The sequence below is a fragment of the Neodiprion fabricii genome, chromosome 5 (assembly GCF_021155785.1).
Source record: "Neodiprion fabricii isolate iyNeoFabr1 chromosome 5, iyNeoFabr1.1, whole genome shotgun sequence".
NCBI lineage: Eukaryota > Metazoa > Arthropoda > Insecta > Hymenoptera > Diprionidae > Neodiprion > Neodiprion fabricii.
This window is the reverse complement of record NC_060243.1, coordinates 1999503-2020610: the sequence shown is the minus strand read 5'-3', so window position 1 is coordinate 2020610 and position 21108 is coordinate 1999503. Positions and strand designations below refer to the sequence as shown.

General features: G+C 40.9%; 3 protein-coding genes across 4 annotated transcripts; 2 read left to right on the top strand and 1 right to left on the bottom strand.

The window, feature by feature from the left end:
- Nucleotides 1-3450: 3450 nt before the first annotated feature.
- Nucleotides 3451-11104, top strand: LOC124183056 (probable protein phosphatase CG10417). 2 transcript variants are annotated; one of them, XM_046571051.1, is made up of 6 exons: nucleotides 3451-3501; nucleotides 6424-6703; nucleotides 6875-7616; nucleotides 7763-7901; nucleotides 8089-8544; nucleotides 9051-11104. In XM_046571051.1, the coding sequence occupies exons 1-6, from the start codon at nucleotides 3466-3468 to the stop codon at nucleotides 9303-9305; spliced, it is 1908 nt and encodes a 635-aa protein (XP_046427007.1). In that variant the 5' UTR covers nucleotides 3451-3465; the 3' UTR covers nucleotides 9306-11104. The 2 variants fall into 2 exon arrangements, with proteins under 2 accessions (XP_046427007.1, XP_046427006.1); XM_046571050.1 differs by lacking the exon at nucleotides 3451-3501 and adding an exon at nucleotides 5681-5938.
- Nucleotides 9695-12289, bottom strand: LOC124183064 (intraflagellar transport protein 20 homolog). The gene is made up of 3 exons (XM_046571062.1): nucleotides 12157-12289; nucleotides 11422-11576; nucleotides 9695-11306 (listed from the first exon to the last, which is right to left on the bottom strand). Exons 1-3 carry the CDS (start codon nucleotides 12278-12280, stop codon nucleotides 11193-11195), a joined length of 393 nt encoding a protein of 130 aa, XP_046427018.1. The 5' UTR covers nucleotides 12281-12289; the 3' UTR covers nucleotides 9695-11192.
- Nucleotides 12290-12750: 461 nt separating this feature from the next.
- LOC124183062 (BTB/POZ domain-containing adapter for CUL3-mediated RhoA degradation protein 3) lies at nucleotides 12751-14935 on the top strand. The gene is made up of 4 exons (XM_046571060.1): nucleotides 12751-13436; nucleotides 13553-13865; nucleotides 13958-14156; nucleotides 14615-14935. The coding sequence occupies exons 1-4, from the start codon at nucleotides 13184-13186 to the stop codon at nucleotides 14816-14818; spliced, it is 969 nt and encodes a 322-aa protein (XP_046427016.1). The 5' UTR covers nucleotides 12751-13183; the 3' UTR covers nucleotides 14819-14935.
- The last annotated feature ends 6173 nt before the right edge of the window (nucleotides 14936-21108 follow it).

The window sequence follows — 21108 nt, the reverse complement described above, 5'->3', positions numbered from 1 at the left end:
TTACGCTCTTTATTCTTCTGTGATACCTCCTCATACCACGATGCGATTTGTCATCTTCCGGCTTATAATTGTTGTAGATTGAAAGACGTAGCGTAGATGTTGGCATCAATGACGTCAGAAGTGCACTGGCCAATTGTACGATTTCGAAAATTTGGCGGGACATTTGAATCGGAGAATCAACCGAACCGCAGGAATGATGAAATTGCGCCGTTACGGATCGGAGGATTTTACTTCGGCCAAAGCATCGTCGAGTCGGTGGTTGGATAGACGGAAGGAATGTGAGTTGGGGCGCGAAACAAGGATACGTAACAATCAGACGATGGCTGCATATAATCACGTCGTCTTCCTCTTGAACGTCAATTCCCTTCGCTGCTCTTAAGAGCTGTTTATACCCACCTATACGCGTGCGATAGACACAGGTACGAATCCCTGAATATCTCTACACGTATATTCATGGTACTAACGGGTGGGAATGCGGTGCTGTAACAGTAGCTAGCATAACGCGTTAGGCGTATGCAGCGATACGCGATCCGAAGCCCCGTTCCTGTATAATTCCAACGTTTCCCGACAAGCAGAATTTCACCTCGCTCGGTATCCATAGTAACCGACGTCGACGACGACCACTACGACGCACGGGGTGTACCTACGTTACGTACAATACACGGTACACCTTTATTCGTGCACCTTTAGACATACGCGTGCGTGTTGTGTGTGTTTATGTACGATGTGGGAAAAGCTCCAGCCGTGGTTTTGTAATAGAAAATGGGGTAAGAAAAGCGGAAAAAAAAATGAATGAATAAATTTACACGCAACGGAAACGAGAAAAAGAATGAAAGAAATGCACTCGCACCTCTCCAGTTCAACCCCAACGACGGTTGAAACCGCCTGCCGTGACGTCATGCGACGACATCGAGCCTTCTGACGTCACCATTCGCACCACAGCCAAGTTGTACACCGAACGAATCGCGGCAACGTCATCGTTTATTTATCGAAACGATTTTCTCGATCAATGAGAATTATTTCAACGAGTGTAATTATGGGGATGCAATTTCAACTGCTGTATAATACGTGGCGCCGATTTTCAAATTTCAAATCAATACTTCATTTTATAGTTTCGCGCCAAATCTAAATCTTATTCGTAATTAATCTAGAGTCATAAGACCAGTTACATGTCGACGAAGGGTTATGGGTTTCAGCAAAAACTTGAAGTGATAAAGAAATGAGAAGAGATTTACCAAATTTCACGAGGCAACGTTTTCTGCCCGCCGTTTAAAAGTTGGAATTAGTTGGAGACTTGTAAGATATCGTGACATATTTTTACCGAACACGTCAATCGATGATGCAATTGTCGTACTGTATACGTGACGAATGCTTCCACGTCGGAGTTGGATAAAATTTTCTACTTGTTCGGAAGAAAAAAAAAAAAAAAATTAAACGAATCCAGAATAGACGGAATAAAGAGGAGATAAACAAGCTGTTTGATTCTCGTCGTGCAATAAATTGACGCAACGGAGGAGGAGGAGGAGTACGAGTACCAGCACCAGATCATCGGTCTCGTCGGTCTCGTAGGTGTCCACGGGGACCTTTAGCTAGCGTCAACTCGTTAATCATTAATGACGTCACACGGCGCGCGTAAACCTCGTGGAAGCCTTGCGTAAACGACTCGGACATTGAGCAGAGGAGAAGCGGCGGCGCGTCGCGTCGCGTCGCAGCAGCGAGTAGCACTGTGATGTGCGGGAAGCATCGGCGAGGGGCAAAGGGGCAGACTAACGGTACGAAGAGGAGAGGTAAACGGACGCCGGGAATGCCCAGGGCGAATGAATTCGGGTTATAAATTCACCCCTCGATTCATACCGTGCACGTCGTAACACGCAGAGCCCCTCGGACGTACGCGCCCGCGTTAATTTCTTTACACGCGCGCGTAGGCGGAACACGTCACTCGCTTTTGCCTCAGTCCGGGAAATTTGAAGGAGAATATAATGCAGGGGCGATCGGCAGGATAAAAAATATGCGGTTTAAAATGTGGAGTTATAGGATACACGGAGCATTCGAATTGCAGTCTAGTAGTAAAATAGGTACTCGCCTAGTCAGGCCGACCCAAGTTCAGGTTAGTAGACCGCAGGTAGCCACTGTAGTTTCCGTCGTTTTTTAAGACCGTCCCGTCATGGTGTAATATTCTTCCGGTGCGCGGGCGATGATCTCGAATCATTCCTCATCGGACGTAACGTGACGACGACGACGACGACGTTGTTGTGCTCGGATTATGCATCGCGGCATGCATGCACACCACATCGTACCGCACAATGTTGATACACGTACGCACACTGAGAGAATAACATAGAGAAAGAAAGAGAGAGAATGATAGAGAGAGAGAGAGAGAGAAAAAGAATGAGTGAACGGTCAGACAAGCACCCGCGAAATTTTCTTGTACACGCACGACACTGATAGCCGAGGACAATGCCGCTGCGCTCGTTTATCAATTTCGATTTACGCGGGGGTTCAATTATACCGTGGAGAAATTTAAATCTAGTGATATGGTTTTTTGAACGTTGATTTATTGTTTATTCGTGGGTAAACGACGCCGATGATCTTTCTTTCGTGGCGTCCACCCGGGGTCGGCCAAGTCAATTGGAACCTCGGCAGAGAACTGGCGATTACCAGACTCGGCGATGCTCACGGCGCCCGCGCCTCCGATCTCGGCGCCGACGCCGACGCCGCGCTTTCCCCACCATCGACGGCTCTCTGAGGGCTCGTACCTACCGCCGCCGCCACCGCCGCCGCCGCCGTCAAGACCGTATACCCAGAGGTGGTTGCTTCCCGCTATTTCCTTTTGACGGAGCTCCGGGGATCGAGATACCCTCTGGACGCCGGGGAACTCATGATAGCGATTGCAACGGTAGCTTGGAATTCGCTACGGAAATTACATTTAACGCGATGGTAATTGACTGCTGTTCGAGGAACGGGATTCCCCGAATGAATCGTAACCAAAGTAATGAAATAATGTATGGGTCTATGATAATTGTTATAGCGGTCGAAATAACGTGCATTCGGCTATAACGATATACCGATCTTCAAATCCCAAATGTATTCGAGTCCTAATACCATTCCCATAACAAAAATTAATATTTTTTTTCAAACTGCCCTGTCATGAATTTCACGAATACGTTATGTCGCCTCAATTAATAAGTTGCAAAGTCGACTTCGTCTGAGTGTGCGCGATCATGGAATAAATCGCTAGCTGTACTGAGAAAAAAAAAAAAAATATTAATCGTGTGGTTAAAAAATTTGATGCATGTATATTGTACTTGAACTTTATTAGTTATTTATTTCTTTCTTCACGTCAGATGATCGTCTATATTCGTACATATTACATAGATATAACGTTGATGAGACTTGGCGCTCGGTCCGGCCGTCCTATCGACGTAACCATCATCAGACACGAGAAGGATATCCGGGTGTCTTTGAATGAGCTTCGCGAGCCCCGAGTACACATCCATCTCCGTAAGTAATTATATATATCTATAGTTATACAAAAAAAGACATAAAAAGAAATAGAGAGAAGGGAACCTCCCCCCCCCCCTTCCTCCCTTGGAATCTGATTTCTCCCAGTGTAATACGTTGTGAACGACAAAGTTGCAGTTATACCCTGCGTACGCGCATCTAGTGCACGTGATTTACTTCGGTGCGTGTGCCTGCAGGCAAATAAGACACGGAATCTTTCCAATCCACCTTCATTCCTCCCTCCAGCCATCACGTACCGTTCTTCCTTCATCCCGCCCTTCGATAAATCTCTCAAACTCTCCCAGCCAACGCTGCTACATGTATATGTAGGTATACCTAGGTATAACGTACTCGTATAACCAGAGCCTGTCAGGATATCCGCAAATTATTACGCCACGCTTTTCGCTTCATCAATAAACCAATATTTCCCCTCTAACATTGCCAGCAACCACCCGACAGGTGAATCGCATCAGTATATCCCAGAGACGATTAGTGAGATGTAATGTGATGGTGACGAGCGCCCCCTGCAGGGAGGAAAAAAAAATAACACTCATATACGTATATCCGCTACGTCTCTACAAACTACGAGGCTTATAGCTCGACGCCCACCGACTCTTCTCATCCCCGTCCCCATCCCCAACGACGACGACGACGACGACGCCGCCTGCGGGGCGGCAAATCGATAAGCAGCCGCTACCGTCACGACACGCATTCCCCTTCCTTCTCGCCCCTGAGATTCCGCAACCCGCGGCTCGCCGCGGGCCACGGTATCGAAGCGTGGCGTACCTGCAGGCGCCGGCGTCATCCGCCACGCGCATACCTCGAGCCTCGAACCATGGATGCTGCCTCCCTCCCCTCCACACCTCGCCGCTCTACCTTGTTGCAATTCGTTCCTCCCCACCGCGGCGCGCTTTCGCACCTGAAAACGTCATCGTTGCACACGTTGAACCCCTGAGTCTATGCTTTCGGCCATTCGTCACGGCGCGCCGAAGCAACGGGGGCGCATGTGCGCGGCTGTTGCATCTGCGGATCCTTGTACCATAGGTACGACAAATCGACCGACCCTCTATGCCTGTAACTGTATGTTACACTATACATGTATATGTATATGTGTGTGTGTGTATATATATGTACGTGGAACGCTTTATCCTGGAAATTACGTTACCAGAACCAAGGACGCAGCCGGCGGCATGCTTGGTCTTGGTTCTGACCTGCCTAACGTGCCCTTAGAACCTAAACGAGGAGAAAAGCAACGAGACAAACTTCTTTAGTTTATTCTACATGTATCTAGAATAAGAATTGTTTATATGATTTGAAGAATTGAAAAAAACATGTTTTTTTTTATCCTAGTTTGTTGTGAGGTCGTTACTGGAAATTATTTGTTTAAATTAATTAGCTTTTCACGTCTTTCTCATACGAACGCGCTGGTGTTACAAATTTCACATCGAATCGATAATTGAATTAAAACCTGAATAAGCAGATTAAAGTCTTTTTACTTTGAAACGTGGAATTAAACTCATGCAAGGGCGTATCGTGTATATGAGTACATCCACATACAAGTAAGAATTACAAAAATATACACGTAACGTGTAGCACGCGATTTTACTGAAACAAATCATCATCCTAAACTAATTAAAACGGAATTTTCACCCTTTGATACAGAATAATACGTAGGAATCAATGGAATTAGATTGGATCTCGCTTCATTGGATTAACGCGTATCACATTGTTCCGCATTATTCGATGACTGACCCGTTCAGACAGCGAGCGAAAAAAAATTTTATTTGTTCATCTCCTACGGTATTGACATTTTACTCAGGCGATTTATTATCAATCGAATTTCCACACTTTTGCCAATCAATTATCCATTCAAATCTAAGATCATTTAGAAAAGAAAGAGTAGTTAATCGATGAAAACAAATTTTATCAGAATGACTATAATTATTGAACGGAACACGTCACGTAATAATTGGACGAAGAAATCAACATAATTCTTAATTTCATTATTCCGGGCTCGCGAGCGTTCCCAAAACGTGTACGCGTGGACAATTCACCACCGTAAAATAAGCCGCAGAACGAAATATTGGCGGGAAAGGTTGTCCCTCCGGACACGGAATACGTACGCATAGTGCGATTATACTGGCGCACTGCCAGATAGCGCCACAGTCGAGCGCTAGTTGTAGTGAAAACAGAAAACCGGTCATGGGGGCTAGTTAACGATTCTCTCTACCCGCGCGACGAATGATTACCTTACCTTTATTAAAAGTTAATAGTAATATTGAGTAACCCCCGGATAAACGTGTTCGTAGGCTTAGATATTCGCGAAATGGGGGCCTACTTGTCAGAGCCAATAACCGATAAAGTATCGAGCGACGAAGTGGGCGACTCTCTAGCATTCGGCGCCAGTTCCATGCAAGGCTGGCGAATCAGTCAAGAGGTGAGTGCACCGTTACGTTCGAACGAATGCCGGCTCGTTTCGTTACAACCTAACTACAATTATCGTTTGAATTATTATTCAGCCACCCGAGATTCTATCGGCTGGCTACGTCGAACGAGACGAGTCCCTTCCTGCCTCGAATATCCTCCTGAAATTAACTACCCGCGAGAAATCTCCCCTCGTTTTACGAACGGTTGCCCGCCTAATAATAACGCGGTTAAGAAAAATGTATATATATGCATAGATATTTTTTTTCTCATTTTCTTTTTCGTATTCCAACTAGCTCTTTGCCGCGTAACTAACGCTATCGTCGATTAATTCGTATGCAAATTAAAATGCTCTAACCCTTTTTGATTCTTTTTCTTCCCATTATCATTGTTACTATAGAACGACTTTCATTAACGAGAATATTTATTTATTTCCACAGTCACCTCGCAACGGTATGAAATCTTTGAGGTGAAAATATGTATTCACGTTTTTTTCAGGACGCGCATAATTGCTGTTTAAACTTTGACAAAGATGTGTCGCTGTTCGCTGTTTACGACGGTCATGGTGGACACGAAGTGGCGACATACTGCGCCCAGAAATTGCCTCAGTTCATTAAAGACACGGATGCTTATAAGAATGGGGACATTGAGCAGGCCTTGAAAGAAGCGTTCCTAGGGTTCGATGCGACGCTCGCCAAGCCAGAAATTGTAACGGTATTGAAGGAGATAGCTGGGGCGAGTTGCGGAGCTAAAGAAAAAACAGAGGCTGAAGATTCTGGTGCGTTACTCTTGTTACTAGAGATAGTTATAACGTTTGGATTTACTGTAATGCATGCAATTAAAATTGGCATGGCAAAATATCTAATGAGTATGTCTACGCTGTTAATTGAACTAATGTATTGGATGAGATATTTAAACATATTAAATTGGTTCGTTACGTCACGTTCAGATGAAGAGGAAAATGTATGCAACCTTAGAATGGAGGCTGCCATGCCGCTTGAGCAAGTGATGGCAAAGTATCAGTCGGAAGTTGCCAATCCAGCGTTAAAAGCACTGAAAAAGGAAAAAGATGGCAAACCGGCAAGCCCTTACTTGCGAGCACGAAGAGGCGCAAGGGATAAGGCTGGTTCTTCGTCTCTCTTGACTGCCGGCTGCTCTTCCTCCTCCTCTTGGCACGACAACGAGGCTGACGTCAGTAGCTCCAGCAGCCAGCTGTGCGGATCAACCTCAATCGCTGCCTCTGCTGCCAAGGTGACACCGGAATGCATCGGTAGTAGCGAGGCAGAGCAGGTTTTGGATTCAACGACTAGTAACGGAGAATCGGGAGTTGTTACATCACCCAAAGTTACAGAGACGGTCAAGTCCAGTGATATGCCCGACAGCTCTGAGGATATCAAGGAACATGTGTCTCCCAGCAAAGCTCAGGTACAGCCTACCACCAACGATACAGAAGTTAACGGGACTGGGGGCAAAGCCGAACATCAAGGTGCCGACAGCAGTAAAGGAGGAGGCGACAATGTAACAAGCAGCTCTTGTTCAACGGTGGAAAACGGCGAAGCCGAGCAGCAGGAAAGAATCAGCAGCAGCGGTCGAAGGAGGCCCGTCAATTATGAATTACTGTGCGTTAATGACGGCAGTGAGGAGGACGACGACGACGAGGAAGACGAGACCTTCGACGGTCTTCCTGAAAGGTAGCTGATTTTATTTCTTCGTTACCATATTCCAGATACAAGTGCTCGGCTCAGAGATTACGTTATACAGACATGTTTGAGCATTTTGCCATTTTTCACTTCTTAGCAGCTACTTCACGTGTATTGCATATTTTCTCTACCCTTAGTGATGACGAAGATGATGATACAGAGGATGTTGACAATGTTGATGACGACGATGACAATGATGATGATGATGACAGCGATGAAGATGACATGGACCCTGATGATGACGACGATGAATGTACCATGGATATGACAGAAGAAGTAATAACCTGAATGTTTTCTTACAAATAAGTCTTGATATTTTCACAACTCGTCTTAGAAGTATTCTTACGTTTGTTTTGTTACCTACGTTGCCTTTGAATTTGTTCAATATGCACAATTTGAGAATGTAAATTTGTTCTCGTGTATTCAGACCGACTCATTGACGCTGATTTCTTTCACCTTATAGCCTGGCTCAGATAGCGGATGTACCGCAGTAGTGGCTGTACTAGCAGGACGGGAGTTGTATGTTGCGAATGCGGGAGATTCCCGATGCGTTCTTTGTCGTAACGGACAAGCTGTTGAGCTGAGTCTTGATCACAAGCCTGAGGATCAGCCGGAAATGCAGAGAATCGTTAAAGCAGGTGGAAAGGTTACTGCAGATGGCCGTGTTAACGGTGGTTTGAACCTCTCTAGAGCGTTAGGAGACCACTCCTATAAGCAGAACGCAGCACTTCCTCCTCAAGAGCAAATGATCTCTGCTGAACCAGACATTAAAACAGCTACAATTGATCCTGAACAAGACGAATTCATGGTACTTGCCTGTGATGGAATTTGGAATTTCATGTCTAGCCAAGATGTCGTGCAGTTCGTTAGTACCAGATTTAAACAGGGGTATGAGACTATTTCTCAAATTTGCGAAGAGGTAAGTAGATTGCGTTAACTTTAAATTCGGTACCTGTATATTTTGTAACAATGACGTCAATTTTTTTTAACCCTTAGTGGCCATGTGGGGTAACTCATTACCCCACGCTGAAAATCCTAGTTGTACAAGACATATGGGTGTTTTAAGACTTCTAACTGATTGTTTCATATTTGTTGAAGAGTTCTTCAACATTTCTAATGATTTTTATCACACTTGTCTACTACCGGCAGATGTCATTACTTGTATCAATTCCAAAGGTTTTAGACCTCTAATTTCACATCTTCTAAGCCTGGGGTAACTAGTTACCCTATGTGGCCGCATTGGGTTAAACTGAGAACTCTCAGTCTTATATTTCATGCTCACCCTGTCACAAAGCAATAGCTAAATAACACATGATAATTTGTAATCAGATAAATGTCAGTATTGCTATTTCGTTCTTCTTGATATTTTACATGCTGGAATTTATTCACGGTGTATGGTATAATGTGATCCTTGGAACATTGTAGCTCTTTGACCATTGTCTTGCACCGAATACTCTTGGTGACGGAACCGGCTGTGACAATATGACTGCTGTAATAGTACGTTTTAAGAAGCCAAGTGCTCCGATACCAACTACGACCGAGGCATCTGATATGACATCAATCGCAACGGAGAATAAGAAAAGACCGGCATCACCAATTCCTTTGGCAAACGAAGGTAACATATCCACAGGTGAAGAAACGACGCCAGAATCTAAGCGTCAAAAGACCGAGACTGTCTAGGAAGTTATGCTAAGCTTCACTAACGTATCTCTGCAACCTCTTGAGAGTGACACAATGATAATAATACGGCCGTTGTAAAGTTTTGGAAATCCTGCTGTGCGAAACTTGAATTGCAAAAACGGTAAAAAAAATAAAGGTAAAAACCGACAAAAACTGTGGACTTAATAAATTGAGAAATTGGCGAACTTCTCAGTATAATAGTTATTTTATGATTGAACATACACAGAACGAACGGATGAATGATGAATAATAATAGTAATAGTGTAAAACCGTCACGTCTGGAGGATTGCAATAATCGTTAGTGTTGAACAATGGTGGCAGACTGATTGATTGGAGCAGATTGGGGGCTGACGCTTATAGAGTTTGTTTTAAATTTTTTTTTAATGAGACATCGTTAAATAAATCTGTTGCCTTTCGAGTTTAATGGGTATTTGAGGATCAGAAAACAACATAATATGTTATAGCTTCAGTGTCGCGGCATATTAATGTATATGATGCGTGCATGGAACATTTGATTATCGCAAACCGTTGTGTGAAAAAGATGTGGCAAACTTAACGAGAGGAAATGGAATTAGATTCTCCTATCTGCTCCAATCTACTCTTATGATGTGTACTCAACTGAGAGTTCTTCTAGGTTACAGGTGTAATAGGTATGTAACTGTACATATTTATAAATCTAGGATGTAGGATTAATAATAATATTTGTAATTCAATACGACACCATTTCTTATTTTTACTAAATAAAGTTTATTTTTGAATTCCTGGTTACTATATGGTTGTATGGATGGTTGCGTGACTATAATGTTATCTAGTTTAATCTATTTCTCATTATTATTATTCTTATTATAATTATCATTCTTATCATTAATATAATTGCCCTTGACTACGTGTCTACATGAATTAAGTTCAGTGCTGGTAGTAATGAATGAATACTGTTTGCAGTAAATCTTCATGATTATTTTTCTCTTTTAAAGTAACTTTATTGTTATAAGAGAATGAAAAAATATACGTTATGTACATTTTTTTTATCTACAAACGTTGATGATGATGATGATAATGATCCAATCTTAATAGGTCTAAGTTGTTGACGTAAAATACAATTTTTTTTCTGTTCTTCGCTTTGAAGCGAAATATGAACGATGTTTAACAATCCACTCGATCATCGAATAAATTGCGGTTCATGGCATCTACTGTAAACTACAAACAAATGAAAAAAAAAATAGATAAAAGAGAATCGCCTGTTGTTAATCTTAAATGTCAAAAATTAAATACGGATTGAAGTATTAAATTTGACCGTGTATGTAATAATGAAGAAATGCTCAATAACGAGTAATATTGAACAGTTAAGAGAGGGAAGGCGATCCTTGAACGTGTGCCTTTTCAAATTATATGTGGTGCAGTATACAGATAGGTTAAATAGAGCCAGTAACCCAAAGCCCGTTTATTTCCGTGTTTAATTATTATGTTATAATTTTATGTAGTCCGTACGTATGTATATATACAGCAATGTATATGTATACACACGCACGGCATACACATCTCGCTATGAGTTTTTCCTTTAAAAATAATTACATCACACATGATTTATGTAATTTTGGGAGAAAAAAAAAACTCGTCAATTATTCTATCTATTATTATTCATTGTTTTGGATCTTAATTCCGTTTCTCTTCGTTGTGTAATTACTGTAATTTATCTATATGCTCAGCCCAAATACCACCCTCTTGTATTTTTCATTAATTACACCATCATAATATTGTATACACCAGCTGATAACAGTGTTTATAATTGTATGCTACAATCCTCATTGAAAAAGTCACACGGAATAAAGAATATGCATAAAGGAAATAGAAGATAAATATGAATAATGCCGATAAAAAATTTTAACATCAATTCGCGGTCAATTGCTCTATAGTTTCTAATTGTTCCAGTTCGATTTTTTTCAATGAATCGTACTGCACCCGTAGCCGCTCCAGTTCCGTTGACTTTTCAATTATAAGAGCCTAGAAATAGAACAAAACACACGCACCGCGTGTTTAGTACATTGTTGTCGTTCGTTGCATACGATAAAATTAATGGTAATGATTGAAAACTTTAATTGTAATTCATGATGTACACCTGAATTTGCTGTCTCTGTGCATCTCTCTGTTTAGCGACTGAGCGCAACAAGTTACGCGCCCCTATAGTCCGCATCTTTTCTTTTTCGACTTCATTCGCCAAATTGTCGACGATCTGAATGAAGTCGTCGGAACTCTTTTGGAACTCTGTTATTTCTAAAAATTTTACCCAGGATTAGAACAATAATTGCACTCGTATTTTATGCTGTACTCCATTCGCTTTCTCGCTCGTTGCTATACGGGGCTATCGAAACGGTTCCTACGATAAATCAATCCATTTTCTTCGGAAAAAAGGAAAACCGTTAAATCCGTCGTTATTCATAATGTACAATTTCTATAATGCATTCTACTTGATTCAGTTTATTTTTACACCAGCTCTAATCGAACTTCGAAGTGTGTATAAGGCTATACATATACGCATACATCAACTTTTTAGTCTGCGTAAAATAATAAAGATGGCAGTCTGCGCGATTTACAAAGTTATAACAAGCAAGGATATTCGTTGATAACGAGCGCGTTGATGGGAATTGTATTTTAATAAACGTCTCGAGGGTTGTGAAATAAATTTTAATAGAGGTAAGTGAATCGAATAAGATTTTAATAACAAGTATATTTTTCTGTATTGATGTTTTTATTATGGACGATTTTAATTGTGTGCATGTGCCATTGGAACCGCTGTCAATCGCTGTCACGCTGATTGATCCCTTTTGTGCTTTTATATCTGCTTGTCACTTACTGGAAACAAAATTCTGACACTCCTCTTTCAATTTATTTGTTTGATTCGATATTTCTGGCTCCAGTACCCGTATCTTGCTCAAATCATCGATGAATAACCCATATTTTCCCAGCGAGTCGGCCATTTTCGTCAAACAGATGTGATTCATGACGTATGCATGTGTATATTGCAATTGCTTTACGCGCAGGTGCCGGGCGAGTTAAGGCGGTACTATGCATTTTCTTAGCCGACCGATAATCTTCCTTCATTACAATTATCTACGACAATTAAGCTATTGCGCGTGTAAAGGAATGGTGAAGTAGACAACATGTATAGCGAAAAGCAGTGAAAGTTTATAACACCTGCTCAAAACTTCGTTTTCCGGCATTCATAACGGGCTATAATTTTCGGGTGCTGGTCGGTTAAGAAAAACGTCAGCCGGCGTTTTATCGATAACGTTAAATTTTCCCTCCCTTTTGAATGCGCCAGCTAGAAAAAGACAACACGCTTTGTCGGTATGTCAGTTGACGATGCCGGCATTGTAAAATGCATATTAGCCGGTGTAGCTCACTGTTAAATTTTGTTGAAACACGTATCATCATAAGGCTGACTCTCTTCGTTAGGATATCGTTACCCAAGCCTGTTAACACAAGCGAGTTACACTCATGCATAATGCTCGCATACATTCTCATACGCGTATCATATTCACGTCTCCAACATGGGGCAAAACATATAAATAGTGTTTTTTTTTTTTTTGGTTTATTAAAAGGAATTTTTGTTTAGTGACCATGAGAATATCGAATGAATTGTGCCGCGGATAAGAATTTAATACAATTCGTATAATTAGATAAGACATAGGAAACCATCACGAGGTCGAAATGACTCGATTTGGTTTACAGTGATTATAACCTAAAATCACATCGTATTAAATTCGCTGTTATTGTTGATCAGCGAATCCAACTTGTATTTGTAAATAACCTTAGTTACGCAGGTTTTAATAAAATTTCCGGTCTATTAACAAGCAACGATTCTGTTGCTCATGTCTTAAATGTTGAGTCTGACGCTCGATACAATTAACATATCACCATCATCGTCATCATCCGCGGCCGCGTTAATACCTGGCGGCGAAATCGTTATGTCGGGGGATCACAAAACTGTCATGAAAGGAAACCCGTCGCAGTACGTCAAATTAAACATTGGCGGTTCCCTTCATTACACCACCATTGGCACGCTCACCAAACATGACACTATGTTGCGAGCTATGTTTAGCGGTCGGATGGAGGTTCTTACAGATTGCGAAGGTGAGGAGCCGCTCACGCCTCTTTCCAAAAGGCAATTCCAAATGAAATGGTGTACAAATTTTAAAATCAACCAAGTTCCCTACTTTCTTTTTATTTACTATTATTTGTTTTCACAGGCTGGATCCTAATCGATCGGTGTGGCAAGCACTTTGGCACGATCTTAAACTTTTTGCGGGACGGTTCAGTTCCGCTACCTGAGAGTGTGAAGGAGATGGCAGAGCTGCTGGCCGAGGCAAAGTATTATTGCATCGGCGAGCTGGCTGAGTCGTGCGAACAAGCGCTCCAGCGGAAGGAGCGGGAGGCTGAACCCATCTGCAGGGTTCCACTTATCACCTCCCAACGTGAGCAGCAACTCCTTATCAGCAACACAACAAAACCTGTTGTTAAATTACTGATTAATCGTCACAACAACAAGTACTCTTACACGAGGTAGGAGACAGATTTAAACAGCTTGGCTTTTTTCGCTTTTTAAAATTTTTTTTTGGAAAGCAATCATATGACCCATTCGTTTCTATTTACAGTACATCAGATGACAATCTGTTGAAAAATATAGAACTGTTTGACAAGATGTCGCTCAGATTTAGCGGCAGGGTTTTGTTCATTAAGGACGTAATTGGGTCGAGTGAAATTTGTTGCTGGACTTTTTATGGACATGGTCGTAAGGTTGCCGAAGTTTGTTGTCATTCTATCGTCTACGCGACAGATAAAAAACATACAAAGGTAAAGATAACTTTAGGCAGAATTTAAATTTCTAACTTGAACGAACATTTCTTTCTATTGCCGTTGCCAGAAGCTAAAGTACAAATAGAGATTAATTGTTTGTGGAATCACAACACCAGTAAATACAGTCGAACCTCCGAATAAGAAACCAGAAGCCCCCAAGGGGAACAGTTTTTCTTATATATCGCATACCCCCACCCGGCGCGCGCTCCGTGCTCGCTACCTCTGTCTGTCTCTCACTCTTTCCCTTCAAGGATGGTTTCTTAACCAGAGGTTTCGCGCACGAAAGTCTCGAGCTCGGAGTTCGAGTCAGAGTGGGGGAAGCGCTCGAGTGAGGAACTGGGGAAAGTTTCTTATTGCTGGGTTTCTTATTTGGAGGTCGGACTGTACCAATTTTTATGGAATTTCACGTCTTCTACAAACTTTGTCTTAGCCAATGTTGTCCCATTTTGACTTAGGTTGAGTTCCCGGAAGCGCGTATCTACGAAGAGACGTTAAATATCTTACTTTACGAGCATCGAAATGTACCTGATCAGGAATTAATGCAGGCAACATCTTCACGTGGTGCTGTGGGAGGAGGGCCTCCTTGCACTTCAGACGAGGAAGAAGGAGAACGATCGGGACTTGCCCGACTGCGATCAAATAAGCAAAACACTAACTGACCCCATCCGAATCACCTGATGTCACCCCAACCAGCTATTCTCAATGTAGTTCGTTCATTCAAAACACGAGCCAACAAATAACCTACGAAAACGAAAAAAAAAAAAAAAACAACTGTTCATGAAAGAACAGTATTGTTGTTTGTACAAGCGTTAATAGTAACTTGCGATTATCTACACCATACTTCCGAATCGCGTTAATTTTTATCGTAATTTTATACTCTGTAACATCTGTTGACCACATTAGGGTTCCAGTCTAAAGTGCATGGACCAGTTTGTATTAAACTAAATATCTGTTAACGAGGATTGAACAAGGCTGCCACATATGTGTCGCAATAGTTGTCTAGATTTCGTGAAGTTTTCTCCTTTTTTCAATTTGTACTTGCATATATTGTTAGACTGTTTGACGCATGATTCGGAGGATTTACTGCCAATGAAATATGTTTGTATATTGAAAAGGAGTGCGAGAGTGAGAGTGAAACAGAGATAGAGAGAGGGAGTAAGAATGTGTGTGTGTAGAAAATTAATGGCGCTAGCCAGCCCAGGCTTTGAAAATATAGAACGTAATTCGTTGACGTTTAACGTATTTTAATTACTATTTTGAATAGCGAAATCAGATTTAAAATTCATTATTTATTTTTTTAATGTACTTTATTACATTGATTTACAACATTCCAATGATTGTACAAATCTTTTAAGCACTGCGCCCTCCTTACACAATCATTAGTATCTGTTGAGCATGCCGTGAAACATGGAGCAATGGGTACTTATTTATTAACTGATCATTTCATTTCAAAACCATTTTTCTGAGCTTGTGCTGGCTGTTAAAAAGGGACCATAAGCGTTAAACTTCCTTTGGGCCAATGTCGCAAACAGCTGATATTTTTTCTTTTTTTTTTTTCCTTTCTACTGTATTCGAAAGGTTTAAATCCGTTACAAAGTATGGGGGATGATATATTGTTATTTAGTTAGCAGATACATCTCAAGTCTCGATTGACAGGAAACCTAGCTCTTTTCATAAGTACGTACCAAGTTTAATCTGAAACTAATTAAACGGTCCTGATTGTACCGAAGGGAATGGAGCATGAAATTGAAACAAAAGAGGAAACAGATGAACTCATTCTGAAGATTAAATTTTTTTCCCCGAACTATTTGGTAGTAATTTGAAAATATTCTTTACTATCGGTCGCAAGCCATAGATAGTTCAAATTGTATAATTAAAAAATGAGAGTCTAAACTCATGGGTAATAACATTATTTATCACTTAATTAATAATATTTTAAATTGGCCATCGACGTTATATCTACTACCATTTATTCCTAAGGACAATCATAATCGTTGCTCCTAAGTCATAGTAAGACAATTTATGTGATATTTGAATAATACCATAATTTACGCTGGTACTTTGCAATTTTTAAGGTTACATACAAAACCGTCAATAGTTGAGATTTTGTTCTTGTTAGTTATTTATATCAACTACACAGTAGCGCACAAAGTTTAACTAGATTTGCAGTTCAGACTGGTTCATTTGAATCTAACAGAGACAGTTTAATTGTTCCCAATTTCTTAATCACAAGTGTAAATGTACAATAACGTTCTTCAATTTGGTTTGACCTTTGTCCACGTTCTTTTGGTTCAATCACTACATGAAATGATCAAATTTTCGCAATTATATTTGATTGACATTGAACATCTCTTTCATTTTTGTATTTTCTTTCACACTTGACACGCTTTAATACATTTCACCTTTATTATTACTATTTTTGTTTTCTAGTGTTACAATGACGTTGATTTTCAGAACTTGAATTTGATGTTTAGGTATAAGCTAGTAATTTTTATTGCGGCTGAGACCTCGAAAAACATATCAACGATTTAATTTTTGAACACATTTAAATCAACAGCCGTCAGTATTCAGTAACAAAACAGTAGCGCAGTACTCTACATATTTTTATTTCATAAATCGGTTTATGCATAATATATTTACTACAATTTAAAAAACCATTAGTATGCAAATCTGTCTGAATAAATTTTGAGAAATTAATGATCTTTTTGAAGCAAATGAATAATGTACTAAATTCATTATGTTGACACTGTTTGCATACCATGTAAAGAAAAACGTGCGTGAAAATTAAGCCTAAATAATTCTTGATAATGCTATAGCGTATTTAAAGATAACTATGTATTTATTTATTACTGTAAAAGAGGAAAAAGGAAGCGAGAAGACGAAATGCGTTGTGTCTTGGGAAATTAGCGACGTCGTAGCCGTAAACGTGGCATAATATCCCAGTGTGACACACATTCATACAAAAATTCTTCCATACTTTAAATACATTCACACCATTCGAATATCATTTGATTTCTGTAAATGGTGTTTTTATTTCGATTGAAAAACCTTATGCTCAACACTGAGTGTGAATGGTAAAAATTAGAGAATGTATTAGACATTGACCATATGTACTGCAGTAGTTTTATCAAACATGCAGAATGCAGGGGAATGCATTATCTATAGTGCCAAATTCATTTCATAAGTGTATAATCGTCATTCAAAGCGTGAGCAGTTTTTTTGAATGTGTGAGAGCAATTGTATAAAACTGGCGTCAAATATATGATTCAAAGATAATCAATGTGTGTATTATTTTTCTTGCAAGAAAGTGATCACTGAGGAAGTTGCGTACATGATGAAGAATTGATAGAAATTTCATGAAGATTTTCAATGCCGTTTTTTGATTACTACTCTAAAAGCCTGGCTCCCCACGACTATGGGCCTTACTCAATCTTCATTTCAGTCTAGATGACCTCGATATGTGGTGTGAGTGGATTGTATGTCGTATTTTCCGAAATCTGACAAAAACAAGCTAACAGAAGCCGTCCTTCTCCGATTCTGGGGCCGAGAACGCATTATCGATTTGTATGTCCCTTTCCCGACCAATTGGACCCCCAGGAACTCAGAAAACGCAGCGAAAAGAGCGTGGGACCAACAGGAGAGAAATGACGACGAAAAGATGACCAGCTGAAAAATGTGAAAAACACGAGTTCTGGTTTTTTGCCTGTAACTCTTGATCCGTTGCTCGCAGCGTATTGGGACTGCGCCCAATCGATTTCTCTCGCAAAATTACGTCGAATTAGTGTCAGAAAGAATTTATTCCAGCACTTTTCAAAATCGCCAAAATTTTCGCCAAAAATACAAAGGGGTTAACCTTCCTTTTTTTTTGACCGAAAAATTTTCCATCTCAGAATTGATTTGTAGGACCCTTTCCCGACCAATTGAACCCCCAGGAACTCAGAAAACGCAGCGAAAAGAGCGTGGGACCAACAGGAGAGAAATGACGACGAAAAGATGACCAGCTGAAAAATGTGAAAAACACGAGTTCTGGTTTTTTGCCTGTAACTCTTGATCCGTTGCTCGCAGCGTATTGGGACTGCGCCCAATCGATTTCTCTCGCAAAATTACGTCGAATGAGTGTCAGAAAGAATTTATTCCAGCACTTTTCAAAATCGCCAAAATTTTCGCCAAAAATACAAAGGGATTAACCTTCCTTTTTTTTTGACCGAAAAATTTTCCATCTCAGAATTGATTTGTAGGACCCTTTCCCGACCAATTGAACCCCCAGGAACTCAGAAAACGCAGCGAAAAGAGCGTGGGACCAACAGGAGAGAAATGACGACGAAAAGATGACCAGCTGAAAAATGTGAAAAACACGAGTTCTGGTTTTTTGCCTGTAACTCTTGATCCGTTGCTCGCAGCGTATTGGGACTGCGCCCAATCGATTTCTCTCGCAAAATTACGTCGAATTAGTGTCAGAAAGAATTTATTCCAGCACTTTTCAAAATCGCCAAAATTTTCGCCAAAAATACAAAGGGGTTAACCTTCCTTTTTTTTTGACCGAAAAATTTTCCATCTCAGAATTGATTTGTAGGACCCTTTCCCGACCAATTGGACCCCCAGGAACTCAGAAAACGCAGCGAAAAGAGCGTGGGACCAACAGGAGAGAAATGACGACGAAAAGATGACCAGCTGAAAAATGTGAAAAACACGAGTTCTGGTTTTTTGCCTGTAACTCTTGATCCGTTGCTCGCAGCGTATTGGGACTGCGCCCAATCGATTTCTCTCGCAAAATTACGTCGAATTAGTGTCAGAAAGAATTTATTCCAGCACTTTTCAAAATCGCCAAAATTTTCGCCAAAAATACAAAGGGGTTAACCTTCCTTTTTTTTTGACCGAAAAATTTTCCATCTCAGAATTGAATTGTATGACCCTTTCCCGACCAATTGGACCCCCAGGAACTCAGAAAACGCAGCGAAAAGAGCGTGGGACCAACAGGAGAGAAATTACGACGAAAAGATGACCAGCTGAAAAATGTGAAAAACACGAGTTCTGGTTTTTTGCCTGTAACTCTTGATCCGTTGCTCGCAGCGTATTGGGACTGCGCCCAATCGATTTCTCTCGCAAAATTACGTCGAATTAGTGTCAGAAAGAATTTATTCCAGCACTTTTCAAAATCGCCAAAATTTTCGCCAAAAATACAAAGGGGTTAACCTTCCTTTTTTTTTGACCGAAAAATTTTCCATCTCAGAATTGATTTGTATGACCCTTTCCCGACCAATTGGACCCCCAGGAACTCAGAAAACGCAGCGAAAAGAGCGTGGGACCAACAGGAGAGAAATGACGACGAAAAGATGACCAGCTGAAAAATGTGAAAAACACGAGTTCTGGTTTTTTGCCTGTAACTCTTGATCCGTTGCTCGCAGCGTATTAGGACTGCGCCCAATCGATTTCTCTCGCAAAATTACGTCGGATTAGTGTCAGAAAGAATTTATTCCAGCACTTTTCAAAATCGCGAAAATTTTCGCCAAAAATACAAAGGGGTTAACCTTCCTTTTTTTTTGACCGAAAAATTTTCCATCTCAGAATTGATTTGTATGACCCTTTCCCGACCAATTGGACCCCCAGGAACTCAGAAAACGCAGCGAAAAGAGCGTGGGACCAACAGGAGAGAAATGACGACGAAAAGATGACCAGCTGAAAAATGTGAAAAACACGAGTTCTGGTTTTTTGCCTGTAACTCTTGATCCGTTGCTCGCAGCGTATTGGGACTGCGCCCAATCGATTTCTCTCGCAAAATTACGTCGAATTAGTGTCAGAAAGAATTTATTCCAGCACTTTTCAAAATCGCGAATATTTTCGCCAAAAATACAAAGGGGTTAACCTTCCTTTTTTTTTGACCGAAAAATTTTCCATCTTAGAATTGATTTGTAGGACCCTTTCCCGACCAATTGGACCCCCAGGAACTCAGAAAACGCAGCGAAAAGAGCGTGGGACCAACAGGAGAGAAATTACGACGAAAAGATGACCAGCTGAAAAATGTGAAAAACACGAGTTCTGGTTTTTTGCCTGTAACTCTTGATCCGTTGCTCGCAGCGTATTGGGACTGCGCCCAATCGATTTCTCTCGCAAAATTACGTCGAATTAGTGTCAGAAAGAATTTAGTCCAGCACTTTTGAAAATCGCCAAAATTTTCGCCAAAAATACAAAGGGGTTAACCTTCCTTTTTTTTTGACCGAAAAATTTTCCATCTCAGAATTGATTTGTATGACCCTTTCCCGACCAATTGGACCCCCAGGAACTCAGAAAACGCAGCGAAAAGAGCGTGGGACCAACAGGAGAGAAATGACGACGAAAAGATGACCAGCTGAAAAATGTGAAAAACACGAGTTCTGGTTTTTTGCCTGTAACTCTTGATCCGTTGCTCGCAGCGTATTGGGACTGCGCCCAATCGATTTCTCTCGCAAAATTACGTCGAATTAGTGTCAGAAAGAATTTATTCCAGCACTTTTCAAAATCGCGAATATTTTCGCCAAAAATACAAAGGGGTTAACCTTCCTTTTTTTTTGACCGAAAAATTTTCCATCTCAGAATTGATTTGTATGACCCTTTCCCGACCAATTGGACCCCCAGGAACTCAGAAAACGCAGCGAAAAGAGCGTGGGACCAACAGGAGAGAAATGACGACGAAAAGATGACCAGCTGAAAAATGTGAAAAACACGAGTTCTGGTTTTTTGCCTGTAACTCTTGATCCGTTGCTCGCAGCGTATTGGGACTGCGCCCAATCGATTTCTCTCGCAAAATTACGTCGAATTAGTGTCAGAAAGAATTTATTCCAGCACTTTTCAAAATCGCGAATATTTTCGCCAAAAATACAAAGGGGTTAACCTTCCTTCTTTTTTGACCGAAAAATTTTCCATCTCAGAATTGATTTGTATGACCCTTTCCCGACCAATTGGACCCCCAGGA

What these genes read in the sequence shown, in the direction of transcription:
- LOC124183064 (XM_046571062.1), bottom strand. Translation starts at nt 12,280, where the DNA reads ATGGCCGACTCGCTGGGAAAATATGGGTTATTCATCGATGATTTGAGC. An exon ending in GTGTCAGAATTTTGTTTCCA is followed by an intron (nt 11,577 to 12,156) that starts GTAAGTGACAAG and finishes TAAAATTTTTAG; the next exon opens with AAATAACAGAGTTCCAAAAG. An exon ending in CACAGAGACAGCAAATTCAG is followed by an intron (nt 11,307 to 11,421) that starts GTGTACATCATG and finishes TTCTATTTCTAG; the next exon opens with GCTCTTATAATTGAAAAGTC.
- LOC124183062 (XM_046571060.1), top strand. Translation starts at nt 13,184, where the DNA reads ATGTTGAGTCTGACGCTCGATACAATTAACATATCACCATCATCGTCA. An exon ending in GGTTCTTACAGATTGCGAAG is followed by an intron (nt 13,437 to 13,552) that starts GTGAGGAGCCGC and finishes TTGTTTTCACAG; the next exon opens with GCTGGATCCTAATCGATCGG. An exon ending in CAGATAAAAAACATACAAAG is followed by an intron (nt 14,157 to 14,614) that starts GTAAAGATAACT and finishes ATTTTGACTTAG; the next exon opens with GTTGAGTTCCCGGAAGCGCG.
- LOC124183056 (XM_046571050.1), top strand. Translation starts at nt 5,828, where the DNA reads ATGGGGGCCTACTTGTCAGAGCCAATAACCGATAAAGTATCGAGCGAC. An exon ending in GCTGGCGAATCAGTCAAGAG is followed by an intron (nt 5,939 to 6,423) that starts GTGAGTGCACCG and finishes CGTTTTTTTCAG; the next exon opens with GACGCGCATAATTGCTGTTT. An exon ending in TTCGACGGTCTTCCTGAAAG is followed by an intron (nt 7,617 to 7,762) that starts GTAGCTGATTTT and finishes CTCTACCCTTAG; the next exon opens with TGATGACGAAGATGATGATA.